Source organism: Pantherophis guttatus, chromosome 3 (genome assembly GCF_059756535.1).
Source record: "Pantherophis guttatus breed Tessera chromosome 3, ASM5975653v1, whole genome shotgun sequence".
Lineage (NCBI taxonomy): Eukaryota > Metazoa > Chordata > Lepidosauria > Squamata > Colubridae > Pantherophis > Pantherophis guttatus.
Window position 1 is genome coordinate 101,596,951 of NC_142065.1, and position 27,826 is coordinate 101,624,776.

A 27,826-nucleotide genomic window follows, 5' to 3' on the forward strand; every position below is an offset into this window, starting at 1 on the left:
TACAACATAGCTTGCAAATTGCTTTTTTCTTGGTGTAGAAGATGCAACCTTGTTTACCGTGCTTTGTCATATTCAACTTCACTTGCCGTGTGCATCACTCTATAAATCCCTTCTACTTGTTAATAGAGATATCCTCTGCCACAAAGAAATCAATGGAGTTTCATTAACAAGAAATAATTGGTTAAAGAAAATGTTACTACACGAGACTGGCTGTAGAGAACATGGTTTAATTAAAGGCAAAGCTGAGTTCAGCAGCTGCAGGTCTCGCACAGACAGACAAAAACACAAAAGAAGCTTACGACACAAACCAGTTTTCTCTGCTGGGGGGGGGTTCCCCCTTCCCTTGAGGTTCTAGCCACGGCAGGGCATGTGTGTAAAGGGTGGATGGGGAAGGGAGCCCTGCCTTAAAGATTCAGAAAAAAAAAAAAAGAGAGAGAGAGAGAGAACATTCCAAACACCAGATTTCTCATGCAGAAATGGGAACCTATGGGTCGGGATTCCGGCACAGTGGAGAGTGTGAAATCAAGAATCTGGTTAGGTTGTCTAGAGTGCAAGAATCAGTGGCTGTTCAAACACTGGAATGTTGCAGCTGCTGGGGTGCACAGCTCAAATACGCAAACTTGGGAAAAGGGACAGAAGCCGGCTTGGGAGGGGGGCAGGGGCCAAAGAAGCACAACTAGGGCAAGAACTTCATCCATGAGGGTTTAGTTTTTTTAAAAGTTTTCTAAAGAAAGTTTTTTTAAGCAATATAACCCAGAGCAGCAACACTGCTTGCACAGGGAGTTCAATTCCTATCCTAGAGAGAGCATTACCTCATTCAGCTTCTTTTTTTATATATAGTCTATATGGGGCTGTTCCCCAACTCCAGTGTCACTTGTGGACCCCGGATGTGCTTTGCTCTGCAGCTGTTTTTTGTGGCTCACAGATCCTGAACTGATACACGTACACATACATACTCCTGCATTTGCAACAGTTTAAAACATTTAGACTGTTTCCATAGGTACCCGGGGAAACAAAAATAAAAAATAAAAATAAAAAAGGTAAGGGGGGGAAAAAAGAAAGAAATGTCCTTGTTTCCTATGCAAGAAGAGTTGCAGCCTTCCTTCTGCTCAATAAATATCAAGTTCAACCTTTTCCCTTTCTGCATCCTTATAGGAGCAAGTGGGACTGACGGCTTCTCTGCATGGGTCTCCTCATAGGGATCTTGTTGCCTTGACCTTCCATTCTGAAACTGGAACTCTGCGATTACACGTGTGCGTGATCCTGTGGACATATACTTACTGGCAGGGGAGACTGCCTATATTGTCCTGTCTAATTCCTTTGCTCCCCCTGTTATCCTGCTAGGATTTGGTGGGATGCTGCATATGAAGAACAGAACTACAAGCAACCAAGCAGGGTTTGGGGGAGACTAGAAAAGGGGGCTGGGAGGTGGGGGGGGGGGGGGAGAAAAAAAGAAAGACACAGAAAGCTTCTACCTACCTACATAAAGGAGTCAGGCTGTGAATGCACAGGCCAGCTTTGCCATTTCATCAGACTGGTCACTACGCTATCATAAAATGTACAGGAATCTGAACCATTTAACTTAAAAACCCCAGAGCAGCAGTGTGCTTCCCTGAACTGAGGGCTGGCAGTGGCCACTGCACTTTAGTACTGCTGGAATCCTTAACCCATTCACAATCGTCCAGACTCAACCTTTGAAGAAGAGGTGGAAATGACGCCGGAGGGACCAAATTCTCCTTCGTGAAACGCCTTACCTAACCCAGGAGACCAGACACTCGCCCTTCCCATCAATTTACCACTTACCCAACTCTGGCTGGCTGGACCAGTGACTCGAGGGGTGCTACACACTGACTACAAAGCACATTTGTGTATGGAAGAATTCAGTGTGATCTTACTACTGAGACAGTAATAATTCGAAATTTAGACGTTGAGGAATAAATTTCAACTACATTCTCAGTCAGCAAAGCTATAGGTAATAGATTCCTATTAGGTTCCCCAGTACTGAGGAAGAGGATCGAGAAGTTCTCAGTGGCTTCTCCCATCTGCTCTTCTTTCCCATCTTTTTATTTTCCCACATGGCTGGGCACATGCACGATGGAGAAGGTGAGAGGCGGTGATATCAGGTTACCGTGAAGATAAACAGCAGTCCCTCTCTCCCTCCAGAAGGCCCTGGTGGGATGGGAGAGTTCCTGGTGTTGGTTTTCCATTGCACTGCATTCATTTTCGTGCATACTCAGTGGGTTGGTGGAGCACTTACACCCTCCTGACATCAAGGAACAGAAGAGAGGCTGCCACGCGCACAGAACTGTGTGGGACAGTCCTGTAAACCCAACATGCCATGATGTATGGAGCTTTCGATTGCAAAGGTTGCCAGCTCTTTTGTTTTCAGTGTGGTGGATTCATGGCACCTTGCCCACGTTGCTGCTTTTGCTTCTGCTGCATCAACAGTTGCTCCAGAGCAGAAGGTCCAGGATGCATCATAGAACTGGACCAGATAGACTAAGCAAAGAAACAAACATCCCAGAAGATGAAGTTGGACTCTGATGCATAAAATGAGCATACTAAAAACATCTCAAGGCACTGCTTATTTCCTCACTTAACTTCTCTAGCTTTTCCTGTCTCTGACTTGCTGTTCTTCCTGGTACAGTATGGCTGAACCTACCTTTGAAGCACTGTAAAATACATCCGTAAGAATTTAAATGCTTTGCCACCACAGCTGATCCATATACAAATGATAAATGCAATAAACATGTCGGGTACTTGAAGGTACTCTTATAAGGTAGTCCTCAACTTATGACCACCTGTTTCACAACCATCAGAATTTATGACTGTGCTGGAAAAAGTGAGTTATGGCTTATTCGCACTTACGACCATAGCGGCATCCCCACGGTCACAATTCAAACACTTGGCCACTGGCATGTATTTATGACAGTTGCAGCATGCTGGGTCCATGTGATCACCATTTGAGACCTTCCCAGCTGGCTTCTGACAAGCAAAGTCAATGGGGGAAGCCTGATTTGCTGAAAAATTACAGCAACAAAAGGTTATGAAATCAAGCACGGTCATGGGGTGACTCGCTAAACAAACACGCTGCTTAGCGATGGAAGTTGCGGTCATAACTGTGGCTGTAACTAAAGGACTACCTAAAGGAGCCATGGTGGCGCAGTGGTTAGAGTGCAGAAGTGCAGGTTACTTCTGCTGTCTGCCTGCAATTTGGCAGTTCAAATCTCACCAGGCTCAAGGTTGACTCATCCTTCCATCCTTCCGAGGTGGGTAAAATGAGGACTCAAATTGTTGGGGGCAACATATGCTGACTCTGTAAACCACTTAGAGAGGGCTGTAAAGCACTGTGAAGCAGTATATAAGTCTAAATGCTATTGCTATTGCTACCTATAGATACATCTTTTTTTTTTTATTGCAAAAGTTTTACAATTACATTTTCACCCCATTTCCCCCCCCACCAACCCACCCCAAACTCCCCAACCTAACCCTTCCAAACCCCCCCTAGCCCTCCCCTCCCCCCCGGACTTCCACAGAATATACTCCCATCAGAATCCCCTTTATATAAAACTTGAACTCCTCCATCCCCCATATAATTTTTCATCTTCACAAAATTCAAATATTTCTATCTTTATATAATACTATCAGTGAAAAGCTATTTGATACCTATAGATACATCTTAATTGTACATACGTCACAGACAAATGGTTCACAATATCATTGCCAAATAGCAAGAATCAGAAAAATATCAAAGGACACATCATTACTATTTCAGAATTTTGCCGTATCTCTTATCTAATTCATAACTTGACAAAAAAGGACAGAATCCATACGCAGCCCACCTTCAGACTTTCCATAAGCACAGCTGACGAATCCTCTATGGATGGGCCATGGGCTGACCAGGGACCACTGTGGGTGCTGGTTGGATGCCAGCTACTCTCTGAAGAGGATGATGTTGCTGGGAGATAGTCCAGGCCAAAGCCTCCCATTGCTGAACGAGAGCAAGAGTAACAGGTAAATGTCCCTGAAAACCACTGAAATTAAACTGATGCTAAGACCCGTCTACTCACCTGGCTTATCTGTCTTCCACCGATCTGTTATCCTTCTATCCCTGTTGTCTGGAGTCCCAATGGGCCCAAAGTTGGAAAATGGAACCGAATTATGGTTGTGAGTTGGAGGAGAGCTTGGCAAGCTGCTTGGGTTGGAGGAGTGAGGAGACTGGCTGGCTGGTGTTGAATGATCTATGAAATTTAGAAAAAAATCAATTTGGTGATCTCCTGATTTAACGCCTTTAGTTTTATGTATTATTTTGGTTTTATTAATGTAAGATTTTTACTCATTTTTATTCATTAATAAACAAAAACATACATGGTTTTGGACTTTGTGAGCATTATAGTTACTAAGTTTTCTTTGTTCTAAGAATATCACAAAGATTGCAAATGGGTTTTCACTTCTCTCTCTCTCTTTCTCTCACTTACACACACAGAGCTCATATACATATATACAGACAGATGTAGAAATATAACGAGCAGGTGTGTGCAGACATTGAAAGGAAATTTACTCAGAAAAGGAAAAGTAGTAGTATTATATTTGCTGAACAATTCAAAGGAAACTTGATGTTTTATGATGTTCCTACAATAGTGATGGAAGGGAGTTGCTGAGCAAGTGGTACACACGTTATCCTCAGGTTGTATGCTATAGGTGATGAAGGGAATGTTGGAGCCTCACCTGAGCTGGCTGGAAGAGATGGAGACCATGGAGTACCTTCAAAAAGAGAATAAAGTGAAGTCTCCTGGTGAGCTACTGATGGTGTAACCTCGGCTTTTGTGCTGGCATTGAGGTTTTTCCCATAAACTTCATTGAACATGCTGTTTGGATATCTTTCCTATAAAATTGAAAGAAAGAGCACAGGGATAAGAAAGGGATCACACCAGACCAATTCAATACATTTATTTATTTATTTATTTTATTTTATTTGTATACCGCCCTTCTCCTAGTGGACTCAGGGCGGTGCACAGCCAGAACTAAAACACATACCAATACAAAATTTAAAATTATTAAAAGAATTATATACTTTGGCCCAAATTTAAAACAATTCGAATTAAAACCCATTGACAGATTAAAAACCAAACAACTAAAAAACTAAAAAAAAAAAAAAAAAAAAAGGGGGGGGGGGAGGGTCACGCCAGCCCTGCTTGATGGAAAAGAAAAGTTTTCAGGGCACGTCGAAAGACCCAGAGATCTGATATCCTTCTTATCTCCGGGGGCAAATCGTTCCAGAGGGCGGGAGCTGCCACAGAGAAGGCCCTCCCCCTGGGGGTCGCCAGCCGACATTGCCTGGCTGAGGAGTCCCTCTCTGTGGGAGCGTACTGGTCGGTGGGAGGCTATCGGCGGCAGAAGGCGGTCCCGCAAATACCCAGGTCCTATGCCATGGAGCACTCTAAAGGTGGTAACCAACACCTTGAAGTGCACCCGGAACACCACTGGAAGCCAATGCAGCTCACGCAGGAGAGGTATCACATGGGAGCGACCCCTCGCTCCCATAATTCCCCGCGCGGCCGCATTCTGCACCAGTTGGAGCCTCCGGGTACTCCTCAAGGGGAGCCCCATGTAGAGAGCATTGCAGTAGTCCAGGCGGGAAGTGACGAGTGCCTGAGTGACTGTGCGTAAGGAATCCCAATCCAGAAAGGGCGAATCAGGCGGACCTGATAAAAAGCCCCCCTGGCCATGGCCGTCATATGCTCTTCTAAAGACAGCCGTGCATCCAGGAGGACGCCCAAGTTGCGAGCCCTATCCGTGGGGGCCAATAACTCGCCCCCCAATAGCCAGCGATGGCACCAGCTGGCTATATCAGGACGCCGGAAGCCACAGCCACTCGGTCTTGGAAGGGTTGAGTCGAAGCCTGTTACTCCCCATCCAGATCCGCACGGCCTCCAGGCACCAGGACATCACTTCAAGGGCATCGTTGGGATACATGAGTACAGTACAGTAGTATTAGTGGGGTATGTCAATGTTGCCTTTATCCAATATTTCTGAAGTATAGAAGGTTTACTTCAGATTGCTAGAGTTCATAGTAAAGGTGTCCAAAACCATTTAGTTTAAGAATGACAGTAATTAATATTAAAACCCAAAGGTCTTTTTGCATATTACATTTATCTATTTTAAATGATATGATAGGAGGGATTAGATATAACCTGCCCTGTTTCCCCGAAAATAAGACATCCCCTGATAATAAGCCCAATCGGACTTTTGAGCGCATGTGCTAAAATAAGTCTCCCCCCCCGAAAATAAGCCCTCCCCGAAAATATTTAAACGCAGAGCTGGAAATCAGGTAAGACGGCAAGAGGAGCTCCACGCGCCCCAAAATGATAAGACCTCCCTGAAAATAAAGCCAAGCGCTTATTTCAGGGTTCAAAAAAATATAAGACAGGGTCTTATTTTCGGGGAAACACGGTAGCTATAAGAAGGAATACTGCTTTTACTGCTATGCACTATTCTTGGCTCTTAAATGAAAAATAAAAAAGTAAAAAATAGAACCATGTAACTGTACTATTCTATATTAGGTCAAAACTAAAAAAATCAGATCGCAAAACAAATGCCACACAATCAATGTGTAAACATTTATTCATAACATATATTAAAACTGTGAGGGAAACAGTCAGTTCCTTTTGGTATCAGTAAGTAAGCAAGCAAGCAGAATGAAATGTGCTAGGATAGTATATATTTAGTTCTGTTTGACTGACAACACATATTGTATTGAATTGTTTAGATCTGGCAACTGAACACACCACTATCATGCCTCAAAATATACATGGCATTGTGCCTACTTCTTACATAGGTTTGTATTGGCAGGGCACCTTCAAGCTGTTTTAGGAGTCTGGTCACTACATAGGACATACAATTTGCCAGGATAAAATGTTTTGTGTTATGTATACGCCATGAATATACCATGAAACCCCAGTCAGAGAGAACTACCGTGTTACAAGGAAAGTTACAGCCTAAAATTACTTGCACCTTATGATATTAATATATTGTACAGAGGAATATTCCAACATGAGAGTTTTCCCTTCCATCCAAAATGGTTCAGACCAATGGAGTTAACTGCTATCACCTTAAACAATTAGCAATAATTTATGGCTCATGTCCTTGTTATTTGCGGGGCCATCTGATGCAGAGAGGTTCCTCTGCTTGGTTGAGAAGAAGGATAAGAATTCCTACCCATGAGAAAATATAAAGAGTCTCCAGGGCGAAGTTGTTTGCAGTAGCCCCTCTGCTCTGGAATGGCCTACCCCATGAGGCTATGATGGCTCTTTTGATCACATTCCAGAACCTTTGGGGTAAAGTTGCTACTTAATTATAAGCAATTGCTCACGGGACATACAGATTTAGTTTAAATGCATGCTGTAATATTTTTCTTTTTTTAAAAATTTTTTTATTGTTAGGAGGTATAAGCCTTCCAGCATATAAATTCAAGTACGTATGTATGTATGTATGTATATATGTATGTATGTATGTATGTATGTATGTATGTATGTATGTATAAATAAATAAATAAATAAATAAATAAATAGCTAAGTAACACAAGAGAAGGTTCTAGGATAAGTGGCATCAACAAGTACACATAAACACACACACATACTCTATAGGTCCATTCCCATAGCACTGGCTGAACTCAACCAGCCTGTAGCTACCTGTGCCTGCTCTCAAGGTCTTTCAACCTGGGTAGCTTTAGTAAGGACCGCAGGATTGTCCATAGCAGGAAGCCAGCCTGGAAGGCCACTTATTGAAGAGACTCCAGATTAGCTAACTTTGCTGCATTGTCTATTAGACAACTGTATGGTAATTGTTGAAGCCAGCCAGCCAATCTGGATGCCTTCCAGCATATAGGCGTAGAATCAGCCTAGGTATTACCTGCCGCCTGCCTGAGTAAAGATCGTGAGCAATGCATCCTGAAGAAGGGAACCAATCGTGCTGCCTGAATGCATCTCTCTGGCACTGGCTATCCCAGCTCCTGATCTTAGAAGCAAGAGGATCTCTATTGCTTTCAAAGCAGCTTGGACATGGTGCTTTGTTCAATGCTCTGATAAGCTATTTCTTCAAAGCAACACATGCACCTAACAAAGTGACAAAGCTGTCCAGAAAGAAAAATGAGAAAGTTATTAGTTACCTGATTAAGAGAGAAGCCTGTGAGCGATAGGAAAGATGGTGACTGTGACATCAGATCTGATGGTTTCTCCAACAGTGATTTCTTCAGGATAAGGGAAAGAGAGTAATAAAACTTGTTATTGATTTACAAGTCAGCTAATATAAAAATAACAGAGTGGAAAGTGTCCTTGGGGTTCATATAGCATGCATGAGAACAAGAATCATATTAAAGATCCTTGTATTGTATTACTTCTTTTACTATATGAAAGAGGTGCTTAAAATAAACAGGAATAATTTGATTAAATTGCAAATGACAGCAAACAGTGCAGTCAGTTGCATATGTAGCTCTCAAAAAATGGCAATTCATTTGGGAAATTTCATACTAAAACAATAGGCTTTAACACCTCATGTTGTTGAAGAGCCATAAAATTGCAGTTCATCGAACTATTCATTAGATATGAATGTATGATGTAAGCAAACTAACCAGTTTCTGCTCAAATATGAAGGCTTAATATCTGAATTAGTATTTCCATAACCACAAACCTAGTAGTATTTAGGGTTTTATTTTTTTAAAGAAATACTGATGTTGCAAATAACTTGTTAATGCAATTAATAGATTAACATTAGCCAAAATGAAGATATTGTGTTAAATACAATCTGATTAAAATAATTAAAACTGACTAATATGCAGAGCTATATCTGCTTTGCAAGCCTGTTCTTGAGTGTAGAAAAAAAGAGGAATATCATTTGAATGAAGACTACAGTTTCATTAGAAACTCCATTTTCATACAGCAGAAACAAGGTCCTATATAATTTATCTCCAGAGGAAAGCATGGAAGTATGAGAGCAATCCTATAGAGTTGCTGGCTTTCTCTGTGAAAAGAAAATCAGAAAAAATTGCACAACATTGTATAACAATTATGCAAACTGCTCAATTTGCATAATCTTGGGGGGAATTGAAAATTTCTGATTGGTTGGTGAGAAATTAAATTTAAAGCAATTTTTAAAAAAAGGCAATCAGATGAGCTCAGGGTATCATATTTTGGCATTAACTGATTTCAATTGGACACATATCTGCAGATAAAAAGCCACATACCTTCAACTCTCTTATAATGGAGGCCCTGACCTGACATGTCATAAGGATTTGATTGGAAGGGATGCAATCAATGCCAGCTGCATCATTCAAATCATTAATCTCAAATGATACTGGGGAGATGAGCAAGAGTAGCATACAGTCTAAAGAATTACTAGTCAATGACTAATAAATTTCATGTGTTTTCTCTAAAGATTTCATATTCTCTTTCCATCTCTTTCTTCAGAAAATGAAAACATTTTGGGTTTACGGAGGATAATTACTATAAATTGCTTTATGGAACTGGAAAGATAGTTTAAGGGTAACTGTCGGAAGTTACATAAAAATCAACTCAAAATTATATGAAGGCAAAAATATTGTGCTAAGGTAAAAAAAAATGGGGATTTTTTTATGTCTGATAACTGAAGGCCAACCTCTTTCACAATTTCACTGGAATAAAAATCCCAGAAGGATTATGTATGCATAATCCTACTACATTTTAATACAAATCAAGCATTTTCTTTGATTGAACTTAAAAATTAACACACACACACAAAATTAGCAAGCTCAATCCATAAACTCGATGACTTTCCTGAAATTTTAACCAATTCCCTTCTCTTTACAGCCTCCTATATCAAAAAGAATCTATTCTGGAATTCTGGAAGATTTTGTAACATAGTAAATTACTGGGATTTGCAAAGGAAAACAAGAAAGGGCATCTCTTCCTTCCCATTCCTATTCTTCCATTCAGCAAGGAGGCTCCATGGAACCATGATAATGAAAGGAATTCCTTCATTTGTCAATGAATCAAAGACATAGATCTAAATATTTAGATCTTTAATAACCTTCCATTCAATAAATATGCCCAGTTACTGTGTTTACAAAGTAGGAACTGTTTCTGAGAAACAGCGACATTTCTAAAGACCTATCATTGAAAATAAATTTATACAAGATAATCAAGACCCTACAAAGCTGAAGTACAATACTTCTTATTAACTATGCTTTGTGTAAGAGACTGGTGCTCTTGAGTTCTCTTTGCAACTGCTCTTCTAACCATGCATCATTGATGTTGACATAAACAGTTCCATGTAGTTAGGCCATTTTAAGGGAAGTAGTTTTTAGCCAATTCCACATGGGAGCTATAGTATATAAATAAAGGTATATTTCATATGTATGTATGTGAAATGACCATATAGAAATTTAACCTCTAGGATCTAAAATTTACAGATCTTCAGTTTTCTTACCTTCCCATCAAGCATCCTAGGTAAATATATAATTAACTGGAAGAAAGAAATCCTAGTGATTTTATGACAATAGAATCTCTCTTTCTTAATGGTAGCATTTTAATTAGAAAATAGAATTTTATTAGAAAGGCTTTGGATTTTCACATGTATGAAGACAGGATTTCTCTACCTTTTGTGGTAAATACATAACATCTCCTTAATTAAGGACTTTTCTGCACTCACGACCCCAGGAAGGATACAGGTACATAAATGTCACAGTGTGAAATATATATGACCTTTATATTAATCTATGATAGCCTCAAATTAGATGTTTGAAAGATGAATCTATCAAGGGTTACTCCTTTTCCAATACTAGAGAACAATACTTTCTATCTGCAAAAGCTGGGAATGATAAGAGGGAAAGCTGCTATTTTCATGTTCCACATCTGGTTGACTAATGAAATTTGCATGAAACCCTGACATGGCCTAAACCAGTCCTTACTGATTATATTAACAAATATGAATATTTTTCATCTCAATCTTACTTGAAGGACTGTATTTCTCTGCCTGATAAATGTCAAAACAGCTTGGGTAGCCTTTAAAAAAGGAGCTCAATGGGCCACATGCTGACAGTAGTTTATTTTCTACACTTCTTTAAAGTAGAATGTCTCATTTCATTAAAATTAATTAAATGGCTGAGAAGTGCTTGCTAGGTCTTAAGTTCATGGTTCTAGTCTCTTAATGTCTATTTTATTCACATTACAGAATGTAAAAGTATATTTACTTTTCTACTACACAGATGGAAAACTTAACTAGAAAGTTCCCCGCAAGCCAAGAAGGAACCAGAATTTGGATCATGTAAGATTGCAGCTTTCTTATACTGTGCTTGAATAAGAATTCTGGAGCAATAATGCGATCAGGCAGAATAACACCTTTAGTAGGTTGTAGTGGCTAGCACACTTTCATTACCCCCCCCCCCCCGATTGAATAAACTTGGGAAAGTCAAGGTGACCCATTTTTGTAGAAAACCGAATTGGGTAGGGTATGGTTCAGAATGGCCCCCCTTTCCAGTATTTACAAATACATTGTGCACTGGGCCAGAAAGGAGGAACCCTGATAAAACATTACATCTGTGTAAAAGCTGCTTTCTCCTATAAGATCTCCATTTCCCCCATTAAGACAATTTCAGCAAGGAATATAGATTTCAAACCTCCAACTGACCTTTCAGGGAAAACAAACAAACAAACAAAAAAGAGGGCAAAATTAGAGCAAGAAGCAGCAGAATTAAGTCAAATACATACAAAGAGGCTTCGTCCAGGAAGAGAGGCGAGAGGCCCCAGCAGTGCTGGGTAAAGATCAGGAGGATTAGAGAAAATCAGCTCTTCCTCCTCCTCCAAGGCAGCCAAACTCTTTAACAGGTCCGGAGGAAGCAGAGGGGAGCTCTTGGGGTCCTAGTGACAGAAAGGAGCACAGTGAGATGCAGCATGGAAAGACAAGGAAGCAAGAACAGCAACAGACAAGCAAAAAGTTTAAAGGCCCAAAGAGACGCAAGATACAGTAGGTAAGCCAGCATGCAAAAGCTAGTCAAAGAGGTAAAGAGGAGAAGAAGATAAGATTCAAGGGAGAAAAGAGAAAAGCAGTGATAATATAATCTTCTATCATTGTTTTGTGCTTTAGGAGGAATCCCTTCCCCTCCCTTCATGTTTGAATGTATAGATAAACAAAACATCGGGATTGACATTTGAGGAAAATGTAGTCCCTCCTGTCTGATTTAGAAAGTGTGTGCAAAGTAAGTATCTTAGTAGTTCTGTAAGGCGTAGACAGTAATTTTACCCATAATGCAAGATATATTTATACCACCTTATTGATTGAAACTGGAAGATGTAGACATATACAGTATACAATATGGCAGAATTTTCAAATAATACAATACTATAATTCCCTAAAACGATCAATGAATTTTTGCAGCCCATGTCATGAATAACGCTAAATAAACAAATGATATATAAAACTGATGTATTTTGCAGATGACTAGATCTAAGATTTAACTATCTCTCAAAAATAAAAATGACTCTTAGCTTTATTGTTCCTTCTGCCTTCCTTATCTTGTTGCACTCAAAGTGGGAGCAGGTTTTGACTGTCCTTATGATTACCACATGCATAACAGAAACACTCTCAAAACTTGTTACCCGTTTTTTCTAGGCAAATCCACCATAGGCTTGCCCAGGCAAAGCTGAAACAAGTTTTAGAGTATTCCTACTTTGCATGCACTGCTAAAATATTTGTGGTCCTCTCTATGTTGCTTGCAACTTCCTAAGGGATACAACTCATATTTTGAGAACCCTTCTGTAACATAGAAATTGGACTTTTAAAAAAATCACTGGAAGTTGTTGAAAGTTTTCAGAATGCTACTTGTGAGACAAGCAAAGTCCTTCTTTGATCTTGAATATCACAGCTTCCGCCTTTGTCTATAAAAAATGATCTGCCTTTTTCACCTATTCCCAAAACCAATGTAGTTCATGCCTGAAATATATAGTATCCTAGGACAAATACTTGATAAACCTTTAACATATTTGCAACTACTAACAGGAAGCAATTGGCTCCTTGTTTTTATTTTTAAAAAGGTGATATTATATAGGAATAAGGAGATTTAACAGTATTAGCTTTATCTCTTATCAGGGCTACCACCTGTAGGCTTGTGTGGCTATCTCTTTCAGGAAAAACATAGTTATATACTTAGGAATGTTGTCTTAATATGACTTTGATGGACTGCTGCAGTTAATTACTTTTTTCAGAAGTGATTTTGTGCCTTAATTATTTTCCTGCACACACTGTTCTCAAAAATATCCCCCTGAAATTAGATTAGCTCCATCCCTTTTGATAAATCCTCAAGACAAGGCTATGTTGCCAGGCTTGGGCTCCCAGAGTCTTGCTCAGCTGGCTCCTTTCTAGAGGTGGCCAATTTTATCTTTCTCCCATGTTTGCATTTTTCACTTTAATGGTAATTATTAATATGGGTTTATATATATAGTATATATTATTTATTTATTTATTTATTTATTATCGGATTGTTGTACGCCATCCAGAGTTGCTTTTGGTGCTCTATAAATTTGATTTATAAATAATAATGATAGATAAATAAATAAATAAATTTAAAGGGAGGGGGATTAGCTCACCTTGTTTCCTTGGTTTTAAGCAACTTTAACCTGCAATGAATCATTAATGTGGAAGTGCAGATAAGGTAGGTATGAACTTTTATCCAAAGTTTTCAAAATAACTCTTAACCGGTTATATCTATTTTTCAGAGTTTTCCATCTACTACACTATTGGAGTGCCATCTTAACTCATATTTAGATTCATTTGGGGGTTTCTACTTAAAATTTCTCTGATAAAGTCGAGGAACAACTGACAGAAAAGAGGTTTGTGTTTGCTTCCTCTACATTTAGGGACTATCCAACTATTTAAATATTGATTTATACAATCTTACAGTGATAAAGCTTGAGAATAAATAAATTACGATTTAACTGGAAAGTTTTGGAGGAAATCCATGTCGAACTTGGACTTTAGAATTTGCCACCAGATAATGATCCATTCCTCTCTTCTTGTGACATTTTAAGTTTTAAAAATCATATGTTGGATAACAACATTACATTACAAGCAAGCAGTATCTTATGATGTTGCTAATTATTTCTTTATATATTGTATTTAATACACCCTGGCAAAAGATGCTGGGGAGAGGGGGAAATGAAGCAAAGCCTCCCTAATCCACTGTACTGACCAATATCCCTTATTCTGGTAACCACAGTATGTTGCTTTCCAACTCTCAGATTTATTATTCTATTCAATACAATGAACAAAGCTCTTGTTCTGTCTTCTCCCAGAACTATTGGAACTGGCAGGAAGTTCCTTAGTCCTACAAATAGGCAAAGTATTCTCCATCAGCCACTAAGACAACAGGGAAAGTACCACTCCTGCAGCTATTGGCTGGTCCTAATGAAGGGGAGGGAGGGGAAAGTCTATCACATGCTGCTGCTGTTTGGCAGAAAAGTTGGTCATCATTTTGTAAAATCTTTGCTATGGGGAAATTAGATTAATGGGTTACAATGCAGTATGTTAAAACATTTTCTTCCACACATATATATAGCTATCACACAATTCCCTTGTGGCATATTCAATATTACACAGTATTGCTACCAAAAAAAGTAGCAAAAAATCATAAACTGGGAAAAGTGAAAGAATTGTAAGAGGAGAAAATACAGCTAAAACTACTTTATACCATCCTGTCTCTTGATATATTACAATCTTTGCAAACCATCTTGCTTCCTCCACATCTATATCATCACTTCACTGTTGTTTATCTATTTCAGGCAAGTTGTTAAGACAGATGGACAGGCAGACAGATAGCTGTTTAATGTGCCTGTACACTGCATACAACCCTGCAAAGTTGAATTTTCAGGGTTTATTCTTTTATTTGTTTAGCTTTGCAGTTCATTTCTCTGGAAAAAATATAAGAAAGATGCTTTTCTGCATTTTGACTTGCAAAGCATATATCATGAAGTGAAGAAGTCTGAGTTATGAAACGTTTGGCACAAGTGTAGAGTTGCAGATTGAATGCTGAATGTGATAAGAGCTGTGTAGGATTAAAGTAAAGCATCCATGAGAGTGGTTCAACACTGAACAGGGAGTAAGAAGAAAAATGTGTGGCATCCCCTTGGTTATTTAACATAGTTATGGATATAAATGTATAAGAAATGCGCCATCAGAAGTATGTGGGTTAAGGATGTACATATGTATTTTTGTATGCAGAGAATGCAATGCTGTTAGAAGAGAATACTAATGGCTTGCTGAGAATTGAAGAGTATAGATCTGAATGTTAATTTAGCAAATGTTCAAATCTGACAGGAAAAACAAGAGTGAAAAATGTCAAGTTATACTTAAATGGCAAAAAAACTAGAGCAAATAAATTGATTTATGGAGACTACTGAATACATGTGAGATGAGAGAATGGACGAAGAAACGTCAAGGTACGTAAATGCAAGCAGGCAGCTACTAAGTATTTATTTATTTTATTTCTATAGCTACCCATCTCAACAGGTATCTGTCAAAAGCAATTAATATTGGCCAAATGGCTCAGGGTGCTTCTTCTGTCCATTTTTTTCTATGAAAGTAAGAGTTGGGTATGTCAGCAGGAACATCAACACTGAATGTAGTAGGCACAGTGTGAGTGAGTGTTGTCTGAATGGATGTTAAATTAATGAGTGTTGAGTACAAAAGTAAAAGACCAGTAGAAGGAAGCAAATTGAACTAGTCTGGTGACAATCAGAATGAATGAGGTTGGAATCACAAAACAAATATATGAAAAGCGAATAGGTCAAAAGGAAGGGAAAAACCAAGTTTGTGGCTGGATAGAATGGATAAGATCCTCAAAAGTAAAAGTAAGTGAAGTTTAAAGAACAAAGGACGGTGGAAAAAAATAGTTTGTATTTGTGGTTACTTTACTTTCTCTTCTTTGCATAACATTGCTAACTAAAAGGGAACTGTGTTAACAGCTAGATACTTATGTATCACTTTTAGAGGAGTGTTGCCAAATGTATAAACATATGTATTTAGGAAAAGTCACAAACTAACAGCACAAAAGTGTATTTTTGTTGTTGTGGATAGACCCGTGCAGAAGTAAACCTATTGATGTTTCCTGTTTGCTGACTAATAATTAGTAAACTCACCTGGGCACATAAATCAGAGTCCAGAACAAACTACTAGTGCCCCTCTTTAGAATCCTTTCATCATAAACCCTTTAATATCTGCCTGGCCTTATTTCTCAATACAATCCTGACTGCTCTTTACATTCTTTGAGCAAAGCCTTCTTTTGGATATTAGTCCAGGATTATAATCTCCAAGTTGTCTGCCTAAAGGATACCATTCAACTCCCTTTGTCTTTGTGGAAATCTCACAGCCTTTTAGATCGTTGTATATCATTTGGTTAATACAGATTAACATATCCAGATAGTCCTTGACTTGCAACAGTTCATTTAGTGACTGTTTAAAGTTACAATGGCACTGAAAAAAGTGACTTATGACCATTTTTCATAGTTATGACCTTTGTAGTGACTCTATGCTCGTGTGATCAACTACCCTGTTTCCCCCCAAATAAGACATCCCCTGATAATAAGCCCAATTGGGCTTTTGAGCGCATGGCAATAAGGACAGGCGCTTATTTCAGGGTTCAAAAAAATATAAGATAAGGTCTTATTTTCAGGGAAACACAATAGTTCATACTTATGACTGTTGCTGTGTCTCAAGATCCTGTGATCCCCTTTGGCAACCTTCTGATAAGCAAAGTCAATGGGGAAGCTGGATTCACTTAATAACCGTGTGACTCAGTTATCAACTGCAGTGATTCACTTAACGGCTGTGGCAAGAAAGGTAATAAAACGGGGCAAAACTCACTTAACAAATGTCTCACATAACAACAGAAATTTTGGGCTCAATTGTCATAAGTCGAGGACTACCTGTATTTTAAATTATTATGGATGTTTAGTATATTGTCAGCCCTGTGAGGCAGACCAGACAGGAAACACGGGACAGATAAACTAATTCTACTTTATTGTAAGTTAAATTAACAGAATCTTGCATGTCTGAAAATACATTTCTCCCCCTGTCCCTTTACAGCCAAGAAATTAGGGAGGGTCTCTTCTGAGTCACTGGACCCACCCACATTTCTACAGGGGGCTAAGTTGCCTTTCATCTGACTGTCTCTTCGCCCTGTCTCCCAACATCATTCCCACGTACCATTACATACATACACTATCCTAAAGCATTGTTTTAAGGGTACCGTTGTGTGGGTCATTTTAATATAAATATTTATTTTGAGTTCTAAGCTGATTTTATTGGATTGTTCTGAAACTATCCTGATGGGTTTGGTTTTTGTTATGTATTGTGCCTTCATGCAGGGGAATTATTATGAACAGAATACAAGAAACATTATGTTTGCTCTACTGGAACACGGTATGCCTGAAATATTCCAGTGAAGTGTTCTAAGTGGGATTGTTTTGTCCTGAGCTTAAAACAAAACAATTCTGGTTTCATGAACACTCTGCCAGTTAACTCTTTAAAAGAACAGTAGGACTGTGGAACCATTGAGCCAGAAACACAGATTCATCCAATGAATGCCAAGCAAACACTGTAGGGAGACACGACTGGCCTACACATCCAGTCTGGTAAGTCACCAGAAACTGTCCATTTGTGGCATAAAGGAAGCTACTGCCTATATTCTATGGTCAACTCTTAGTTTACCTCAAAACCCATCCTCGGCATTGGGTCCTGCTCTGGGCGGAAGACTCCTTGCTGCCGTTTCCCTCTGCGGTCCAGGTTGGCTTGTTGTTGTGCCATCACAACACGGTTATCAGCCATACCATAGGAGTCCCAGTAAAATTCTGGCATCTTGACCTCTGAGGGATTCTGGTTATATGGCTCCATAGGGAAAGGCTTCATTTTCTTCTCCAGAGGCTGCTGTTGTTGCAGAAGGGGAGGCTGCAAGGAGTGTTCAAAGAGTTTCACGGGATCCTGGCCCTGAAGATAGTACGGCTGCTTCACAGGCATGATCTTCCCCAATGGGCCTTGAACCTGAGAGGGGTTCCAGAGCTGCTTGGAGGAGTCTCCCTGGGGATACTAAGAATAAATACGCCAGCTTTCAGCATTATCAATAATACAGACCCTCTGGATAAGAGATTGATTTTAGGATCCAGCAAATAACCATAGAACATAAACTGAATGTGATATGGATGCCAAGTATGCTTTGACTCAGAATTAAATAACAGGGTTGAATACCTCAAGCATTATAGGCTAACAAAAAAAAAAACACCTTTTGCTCTTCTCTGCATATACGCTGTGCATTGTGTTACCTTTAAAAAAAAATACGTTCAATGGTGAGCATATTAGGCAGAACTGCATATTCAATTCTACAAAGCGAACTTCCAAAGTTTACGGTTTCCTTTTGAGATTAAAGTTTTCAGATCTCACAAGCAGAGAAAAGCTAAAGAAACCTTTTAGCAGAGACAGACTACAAGACTAGCATTTTGATATTAAGATTCATCCGTCAATAATTTCTCATCTTTCAATGAAGACACAATGTTGCAGCTCTGCAAGCAGAACAGTGCATATTAAGTTGTAATCCTTCAAATATATTTAATTAATCATTCAATAATACCAATTCATCATTTATAAGGCTGGTCATGTCATACTTGAGAAGAAGCAGTAGGAAAGGTTTTATCAAATATAATCTGAACTATTCTGATTCTTCTCACCTAGAAAAGAGATACTTGATCATTAATAAATATCCATTCTGATATTCTTCTGTTCTTAGCTTTCAACTACATTCCTAGCTTGTTCACTATATTTCACCTGTCTCTTTCCCATTGACTTGTCAATTCCTTTTCTCCTTAAGTGGTTGTACCTGCCATTGTAACATTTACAGAAAGGCCAGTATTGCAATCTAAGTGGGAGTCTTTGTTTTATTTGAGTACAAAACATATAAAGGTTTGGAGCTCTAACACTCTCTCATCTCTCAAAGTTAGCAGAGGCTCACCTGCTGGAATCCAGAGTGGTGTGGAGGACTCTTCCCTAATGCCTGCACAGCTTTTGTTGGGGACTGTTGCTGCTGCTGCTGCTGGGCAAGAGCCTGGACCTGTAGCTGGCTTGCAGACGGGGTTGTTGCCTGAGCTGGTATGGATGCAAGGGGCTGCTGAGAAGGGGATGGAGTCTGTTGAGGTCCCTGGTTCATTGGGCCTGGTCCAGAGGGCCGCTGCTGGCTGTAAGGAATGTGGGATTGCTTCCCAGCTTGCACCTGATTTCCTGCAGGTGAATGAGCTGCAGGCTGAAGAAAGGTTCCTGGGACAGAAACACCACCTGGGAAAGTATATCCTGAGCTCATAGAGAAAGCCACAGGAGGAGGAATAACATAGGCAGGAGGTGGGAAGCCTTGAAAGAAAGAAAGCACACATTTTAATAACTGAAACCTCGGATAATACTGCCTGACTCCTCTTCAAGATTAACCACTGAGACAGATTATGACCGGTCCTTTCTTTACCTCTCTGATCCTACTAGCTAAAGAGAATATTTGTAAAGCAAAGCTCTCTTATCTGTCAGCATTCAATTACAGAAACGGATTAATTCAGTCTATTTGTCTGTACTGAAGAAATATTTGTGGGAAGATGTTTGTGCCAGTAAGGCACATGGAGGAAAATTCTAAGAAATCTCTAACATCCTAGGGGATGCTTCACTGTGACTTTCAGAGGACTTTAGGCTTCTTTAAAAAAACATTATACACAAATAAATTAATTTGAGCAGTACAGAGATGATTTGCATTTATTATGTTTTCTACTTCAAAATCTACCTTTACGTTTGAAAAGATCGGTACGTTTTCTTCCTTGTCACATACTCTGTACACACACACACACACACACACATATAAACTGTGAAATAAAAGCAAGATGGCTTCTCATGCTGCATCTTGGCAAAAAAGACACTGTGGAAAGACTGATGCCTGGTAAGTACCATGTAACATTAGATATTTAATGATTATGCCTACTTTCTAGAAATAATGTGAACATTCTAGTTAACAATGCATTTACAGTACTTAATCACATATATACACATACATCCATTCTTTCCCCTTTTCACCTTTGAATTAAGAGAGGTAAGTATATGGAAGACATTAATTGTCTGTTTCATCAGTTTATACCAAGTCAAGATTAGTTTAGAGAAATAGCAATTTTACCTGGCCGGCTAGGAAGAGGAGGGAAAGCTCCTGGGTGATGAATGGGGATGAACTGGGAGTTGCTGGCCTGGTTTGGAGACTGAGTTACTGGTGTTTTTCTGACTTCAGATACTGGAGTCTTCCTCAACTCGGTCTGGGATTTTACCTAAAGGGATAAGTCAGTAAAGGCAATAATTCTAAACATTTGCCCTTGTTCACTTGTCCATGCCTTCTTAAGAATGTAATAATTAAAAAGTTATTATAAGACATATCAATTCTTTCCAGGGATTTCTTTTACAGGAACAAAGAACGTGGGCTTGGCCCTGGCCAGCTCCACATTTGCAATTCTCAGAACATTTTAGACTGATCATGTACTATTTTCCTCTGACTCACAAGTTTAAAAACAAATACTACTAGCTTTTTCAGAAAAGAGCTCAGACTGAAGTTCATGTTTGGAATTTGGGGGAGCCATTATCTCCACAGTGGACTAGAGGAGGTAGCTCAAACCTGTCTTTGGCTTCATACTTTCTAGATGTCATAGCTTCAAAAGAAACCTAATAGAGGGGCTGGTAAGAACTCCCAGCAGTTGGGCCAAGGATTCTGAAATGCACATTGGAATATTAAAATACAAACATTGATAAAAACATTACTTGAGATTTTTTAGAAGTATTTTAATACTTATCCAGCTACTAGACTTATGATACCAGATATCTCTGTCTAGAAACCCTGTTTCCAAAACTACCACAGCTTTTGCAGGTACAAGAGTATAAGATGTAGGTTTTAATGAAATTAGAGCCTGCTCCTTATTTCTTTATATCGATGTCAGCTTCGTTTTATTCAATTTCAGTTGCAACTTCAAAGTTACAGCAATTCATATATCATAGATGTGCTGGGCTTTTTTGCAGAAAAAAATGAAGATACTGATATGTTGCACCTTAAAAATGCATACACTCAAACTAACACACTTATTCCACAAAAAAATGAATACATTAATAAACCTATGTAATGAAAAAAGCTGAAATTTATTAGAGAAAAAGAAAGCACAATAAATAACACCTATTGTGAGATAACTTTATACTTTATTTAGAAGCAACAGCTTATAAGGGAAAGCTCTCGAAAGAACCATAGTTCAACCAAAAAAAAAAAAAGAAGAAGAATCCCTGAGCAAATTTGAACAATTGCAAAATAGTGTGTTTAGAAAGGTACAATCTGTCCCCACCGAACTGTATATAAATACAGAACATTCTTCAACTAAAGAATCTAATCAAGATCTTTGTACTGAATTTATTTTATAAAATGCTAGAACAACCTGTATCCCAACCTGTATTCACTTAGAGCAGTTCTCAGTTACCAGAAACTGGTAAACATTTGCTATCATATTACATTGAATGCTAGCAAATAACTCTTGCACTTTGAAAAATATTAGAATGCTTAATTTCAGAAAACATAATGGCATTATTAAGCTTATTTAAACCCTATGATTAAATGATAGTGTCATGAAGTCATTAAGAGGTGGTACTAGCATTGGGGAGTTTTGAGGTTCAAGTCCAGTCTGAAGCTCCAAAGTGTGACCTAGGGCAAGTCACTCTCTCTCAGCCTATCTACATCACAGGGCTGTTGCTAAGAGGGGGAGTGCTATGTATGGCATCATGGACTCCTGAATGAGAAGGCAGCCACAAATCAATTGAATGAATAAATGAGTGAGTGAGTGAGTCCCACTCTACCAAGTAAAGAGTAAACTGGACATACTCTAATTAGGAAGAGAGGTACCAAGAAGAGAACAACTAACAGAGTAAAGGAGGGAAAGGAAAGGAAAATAAGACCATAGATATGCAATGAAAAAGAGAAACATAAACCACTATTCCATTAGATCCTCTAGTAAGGAAAATGAAGATATGGAAGAGGGAGCGAAGTGAAGGTATGGAAGCTCCAGCTGCATCTGTCTCTCATAGCTGTCTCTCTATGCTTCATCATCCAAAAGCTTAAAGGTAGCTTCAGGCAACTTTATAACATTGCAACTAAATTAGGTGGCAGCATGAAAACATTCAGAGGTATGATAACATATAAAGAATCATACCTGTACTGCTACATTCTGCTTCCCTGTTTCTTGACTCTTATCCATGCCACATTTCTTAATTTCATTCTTCCTTTTGTTGTTGATGTCCTTCTTTCCATCATTTTTATTAGCTGTTATTCCTTTGTTATAATCTCTTCTTTCTCTTCCTACTTCCTTGGTCAGATAGTTTCGACCTTGGTCTCTGTTTATTTCTCGTGGTTTAATGTTTTCTTTGAATGTCACCATTGGCTTATCTCCTGTATCAGAGCTGCTGCTCAGGTTTCGACTTGTAGATAGCACGGACTTAAGTCCTGGGCTCCCATCTACAAACTGTGGCTCTGATGCTTCCTGCAGAACATGACTCTGTTTGGATTCATTATGTTCCTCCAATAACAGTTCTGGGATCTCTGTCAAAAACATGAGTTTGCCAACCTCATTTTCACATTGGATCAACCTTTAACAAAAAAATAAAAACAATTAACTGTATGTTACTGATAAATTTTCAAGGATAATCAAAGTCACAAACCTTGAGTGGGGAAAAAGTACTCTGGTTTTTTATTTTATTTTAAGCCCACAAAATTGAAAGCAAAGTAAAATAGACATCAAAGGGATCAAAGGGAAAGCAACCTTTACTTATGCCAATTGAGAATGGGTAATCTTGATGAAGTTTTAAAGCAGTTAGGGATTATCATCTGATCTCCTCTGACGTTTTAAAAGGCTTTTTGAGATACATTTCTGTAACTTCTTTGGTTGGGTGGTAGCATTTGAACCAAAAACTCACCATGCTTCTTTCAAACCAGCAGCTGAAGTTCAATATAACTAAGAAAATCGCACAACACTATCATAGCTCAGTTGACTGGAACATGCTGCACAATGCTACTGCTTACTGGTATATTGCAGGCCATTACAACAGACAGTAAAGCCCCCTTTGCCATAATATCTCACTAAGAATAAACACCACCACCATCCTTTATGTTACTTTGACTAAAACCTGGGATTAATGTTTGAGAATTTGATTACAGAGATAATGAGAGTACTAAAATGCAAGAAATAATCTTGCATTTACTAAAGCAATTGTTTTTCATTCTCTCTCTGCAAGGACTTCATTCACCCCTCCCGCCAACTCCAAGAGATTAATCTAAGTAGGGAATGACTACTTGCAACTTTCGATACCCAAGATCTCCAATCTAATTTCAAAAGGCCTATGCAAGTGATCAGCTCAGATCTCTTGCAAAATATCTTTCTGCTGTTTTGGAAGAAAAAGAGCTTAAGAAAGTAAAAGGAAAAAAGGGGACAGAGAATGGGCAGTCCTACTTATTCCTAGCTCTGGCCCCAAGCATTGCATGCAACACAACTTTTACATGCTGAGGTAACTGAAACATTGCAGGAAAACATTTTTGATATAAAGCGATTGGGAGTAAACCCCACTACATTAATTCATATGCTTTGGGTGTACAAGATTCCAATTCAGTCTCCAGCAGCTCCTGTTTAAAGCTGTGAAGTGGTCGGGCTGGGAGCCTGAATTATTACAAAGCTGCAATCAAACTAGGTCAGTGATCAGATTTACCAAAAGACAATTAATTTCTTTCAATCTGTTTAGCCAGTCTACCATTAGGGTTAGGCCGTGTTTCAGAGTCAAGGTCAAAAAGATGCTTTGACGTATAGGAGATGCAAATGTGGCGCCTGTCTGCAACTTCTTAAAGCAGCTGGCTCCTTTTTCTAGGGTTGCAGGTGAAGCATTTATTTGCTCCCCCCCCCCACCACATACACTGAAACACTTTTGCACCACCGAATCTGAAGAGGTGTGTAGCCCTGCAAATTATGTTGCTTCAGATAGTCTGCACTTAACGTCCATTTGTTATGCAATTGTTCAAAGTTACAACAGTGCTGAAAAAATGGAGTTGCAACCAGTTCTCAACTTACAACTGTGATTTTCAGCTTCTTTTTAAAAAGGGGTGCTTGTCCAAGCAAAAGGCTGGATGCTTCTTTTAAAATTATAGACTTCCTCTGCAAAGCTCAATTCACTGGGCTTCTACACTCACACACCAATTTATTCTGATGAATCCTGGAAGGATTAGATTATAATAAGAAAGAAAGTTGTCTGCTCATGTTTACCCAGTTTCACGTCTGAAGAAGGATTTTAAATCTGGGTTTCTCCCCAATGAATTACAATATGTCATTCTTAAAACAGTTATGCATAGGATTTTAAGTTCCTTAGTGCTCAAATTGTGCTGGAAAGGAATTCTGATCTGGCCAGAAGGTGTAACATGAAAGTTTGGCTTAGTCAGCAGGGTAGCGGTACATATCCACCTTCCCACAGTACATTCCTGTGTGGCCAGGATAATGTGCCCAGTAGAAAAGAGGGAGGCAAAATGACAATAAAGGTTAGTTGGAGGCAGCAGGTGCTCCAGGCAGGTGCCAGGAAGCAGGGGCAGGCAAGCAAGTGCTGCAGGTGAGAGCTAGGGTATGCAGGTGGGAAAATGTGTGCCTTGCTGGATGCCCTCGTCAGTGGGGATGAGCCTTCAAACTATGGATTGTCTCTCAGCGATCCTTCTTTGTTGATCCTTCATACTAAGGGTTGTCCCAGCCAGAAGGGACATGCAGTCAGGCGCAGCATGAAGGACTATCCTAGCTGGCAGTGCTGCATGGTGGACAGAAGTGGCAGTGGGTAGCAGGTGGTCAAAAGGGCAGAAATGAGAGGGAGATAGGAAGATGGGGGGAGGGGGGAACTGAAATAGTTCCCTACCTTAGAAGGACCAAGGCTCAGGAATGGGAGGGATGGTGCCAGGAACAGCTCGGATCGAGTTGGGTCCTTATGTAATGACCAAGCAGGATTCATAGCCAAAGGAACTGCCAAAACTACTGTGGGGCAGTTATCAGACATTGCTTTGAGTAGGAATGAAGTTGTTGGTCATTATTATGGAAATTAGGGACGTTAATTAAATGACTACCTGTTATATCAAACTAATATATGGCTTTAAGTTACTAAACAAGCTCTCTAAGCCCTGAAAAAAACCATACTTATTATGCACATTTTAAGTATCTATCTACCATTCCCATATTACTGCCTTGTTTTAGTGTTAAATGAAATTATTAGTGTCCACAATTATACCTTCGTTTCAAGTTTTAACACCTGTCATTAGAAACATGAAACAGCAATATTGAGTGGTAAAAAGAATCATCATGGGTGAAGGTATAGGATGATACTAGCAGCTATACAGATACCTTGGCTGATTGTCAGCAATCCACTTTCCTGTGAAGATCAGGCGTTGTTGCCGTATACGGCGATGCTGTCCTTCTTTGTCTCCAGTAATCCCCTGATGGCCTTTAGAGAAATCCAAGTTCCTGATTGTTGACAAAAATAAAAATGGGATGTTTGGATTATGAATCGGAACAAGAGGGGTACGTGCAGGTCTGACATGTAGTGGTCTGGTTAGTTATTAAAGTTTCTCTTTAAGCGAGAAAGAAATTACACAGAATTTGCAGGTGACAGGGAAAGAAAGAGTCCTATTTTAAGGTAGTTTTACTATTCTGTTTCAGATAAATACTTGCACAATATGTATGTATTTTGTATCAAGCTTTATCATCCTTGCTGCAATTGTTCTTCAAGTAATTTTCCACCTTAACACTCATATATAAAAGTGAATAGTAGCAGAATCAATTTCAGAGTAGAAAAGTACTGTGCATATGTTTACAGGCTCTGATCTGCCAAGCTTCCCCCCCCCCCCACACACCTCTAGAGTTACCCAGGGAAATTAATTTATAACAGTAACAGTTATCTTGTATAGTATTAGACCAAAAGATCTATCAGGTTAAAAAGCAGAAATCCTATTCAGTGAAAAACAAGAACAAAAACAAGATTATCCATTTTTCCCCTTACACCACTTTCCCTAAAGGTTTCCAAAGAGATTAAACTTTAAATACAGAAAAATTAAATTTAACGAATTTTAATCCCAATGATTCTTTAACAACATATTACAGAAAATAATTAAGATGTGCAGAATTTTGTAGCGTGGCAATAATTACAAAGAGCTTAGAAAATAGGGGATATTAGCACTGTTTGAATAACACTGGTGAGTATCATCTATCTATAATAATCACTCACCTGAATGAGGGTCTCAGAGCCAAGAATCCCTGCAGCTCAAACTCTTCTGGAAGAGGGGTGGCTAGTAAATGAAACAAAGGAATATGCACATCTGTATTCATGTCTACTTCTCATTAGTAAGCAAGGATCTGATCCAATAAATATCAAGTGCTTTTTAAGTTACAGGTAGTCCTCAATTTATATTCATATGCTCAGTGACCATGTGAAGTTACAGCAGTACTGAATGGACTGACGACTTGTCCCTGAAGTTACAGCCATTGCAGTGCTCTCATGATCAAAATTCAGGTACTTGGCAGTCTGCCTACACTTATGACTGCAGGGATGTTTCAACTCTCCCTTTATTTATTTCCCCCTTATACGCCTTTTATACACCCTGTACTCTGTGGTTCCTGTGGCCTTAGTTGACTGCCATCTTCTTGCTCCCGGTGCTGACCAAACATGCCTAGCATGGCCCTTGTGAGGCAGATGATGGCTACGTAAAACATTCCCCCTCCCCCCAGATTGCACACAGAAGATTCATCAAAAGACCTGGGAAAGATGGCCTCAGGAGGTCAGCAACTGCCTTGCAAAGGCCAGGATGGGCACACCTCACAGCAGTGGGAGCTAGATGGCAGTGAAGGTCAACTGGGATGGTTGATGGCAACCTAGATCTAGGAGTGCAGGGCAGTGAATGTGACTGGGCTGAGGCAGATGGAGCTTCATGGGGTTACTAAGGCTTTGCCCTACACTGCTGGCTTTGCACCATGCAACTGGGCTGTGGCTTCACGCCATGCTACTCGACTGCAATGCCATGCTTTTAGGGCTTCCATGGGCAGCTGGAGCTTCCCAGGACAGTTGTGGCTTTGTGCCACACTGAGGCTGCACACTATGCTGATGGGACATCCTGGCGATTTTTCCTGTGGCTCAAGGGCTTCTCACAGGGCAAGCAGTCCCAGAGCCATGCAGAGTTGCTTATCACCTCGCCAGCCAGGGTGCAGTACTGGCAAAAGAGCAGAGATTGGAAGGGGGGGGGGTTTATAGGAAGGGAGGGGAAATTGAAGAAGAAGCAGAGTCCCTTACTGCTCTGGGCTGGGAGGAACCAAGCCTGGAATGGCATAGTTTAGGGTGGGCCTTTAGCTAACAACTGGTGGAATTTGTTTAATGATGACAATGGGGAGTGCCCTTGCTAACTGAAGCAGTCATATCACCTTGACCTTTACAACCAAATAACTTAGCACTAGATACTCCTATCCCAGTTGTGGTCATAAAGTAGTCCTCAGTTTACAACTACAATTGGAATCAGAGATCCATATCATAATTTGGTGTGGTTGTAAGTCAAGGAACCCATATGACAGGGCCCATTTTTTTAAAAAAAATTTTTGCTGCGATCATTAAATTAATCACCATAGCTGTTAAAGAAAATCACGAAATTGTTAAGCAAAACCTTTCTTCCAAAGGGCAGGTTTTGCTAGAAACTGGCAAAAAACATTGC

General features: G+C 39.5%; 1 protein-coding gene across 2 annotated transcripts in view; it reads right to left on the minus strand.

Annotated features, from left to right (window-relative positions):
* Positions 1-207: 207 nt before the first annotated feature.
* The window catches only part of SMG7 (SMG7 nonsense mediated mRNA decay factor), a 64,590-nt gene continuing 36,971 nt past the window's right edge, over positions 208-27,826 (minus strand). The window contains exons 12-23 of one of the 2 annotated variants that reach the window (XM_034409638.3): positions 26,356-26,416; positions 25,476-25,595; positions 22,272-22,704; positions 20,216-20,360; positions 19,025-19,416; positions 17,734-18,108; positions 11,742-11,891; positions 8,168-8,248; positions 4,729-4,885; positions 4,071-4,241; positions 3,843-3,991; positions 208-2,499 (exon numbers count right to left, since the gene is read on the minus strand). In XM_034409638.3, coding sequence (XP_034265529.1) covers positions 2,386-2,499; positions 3,843-3,991; positions 4,071-4,241; positions 4,729-4,885; positions 8,168-8,248; positions 11,742-11,891; positions 17,734-18,108; positions 19,025-19,416; positions 20,216-20,360; positions 22,272-22,704; positions 25,476-25,595; positions 26,356-26,416 — 2,348 coding nt within the window. In that variant the 3' untranslated portion in view covers positions 208-2,385. The remainder of the gene's footprint in view (positions 2,500-3,842; positions 3,992-4,070; positions 4,242-4,728; positions 4,886-8,167; positions 8,249-11,741; positions 11,892-17,733; positions 18,109-19,024; positions 19,417-20,215; positions 20,361-22,271; positions 22,705-25,475; positions 25,596-26,355; positions 26,417-27,826) is intronic. The other variant, XM_034409639.3, reaches the window with a different exon arrangement.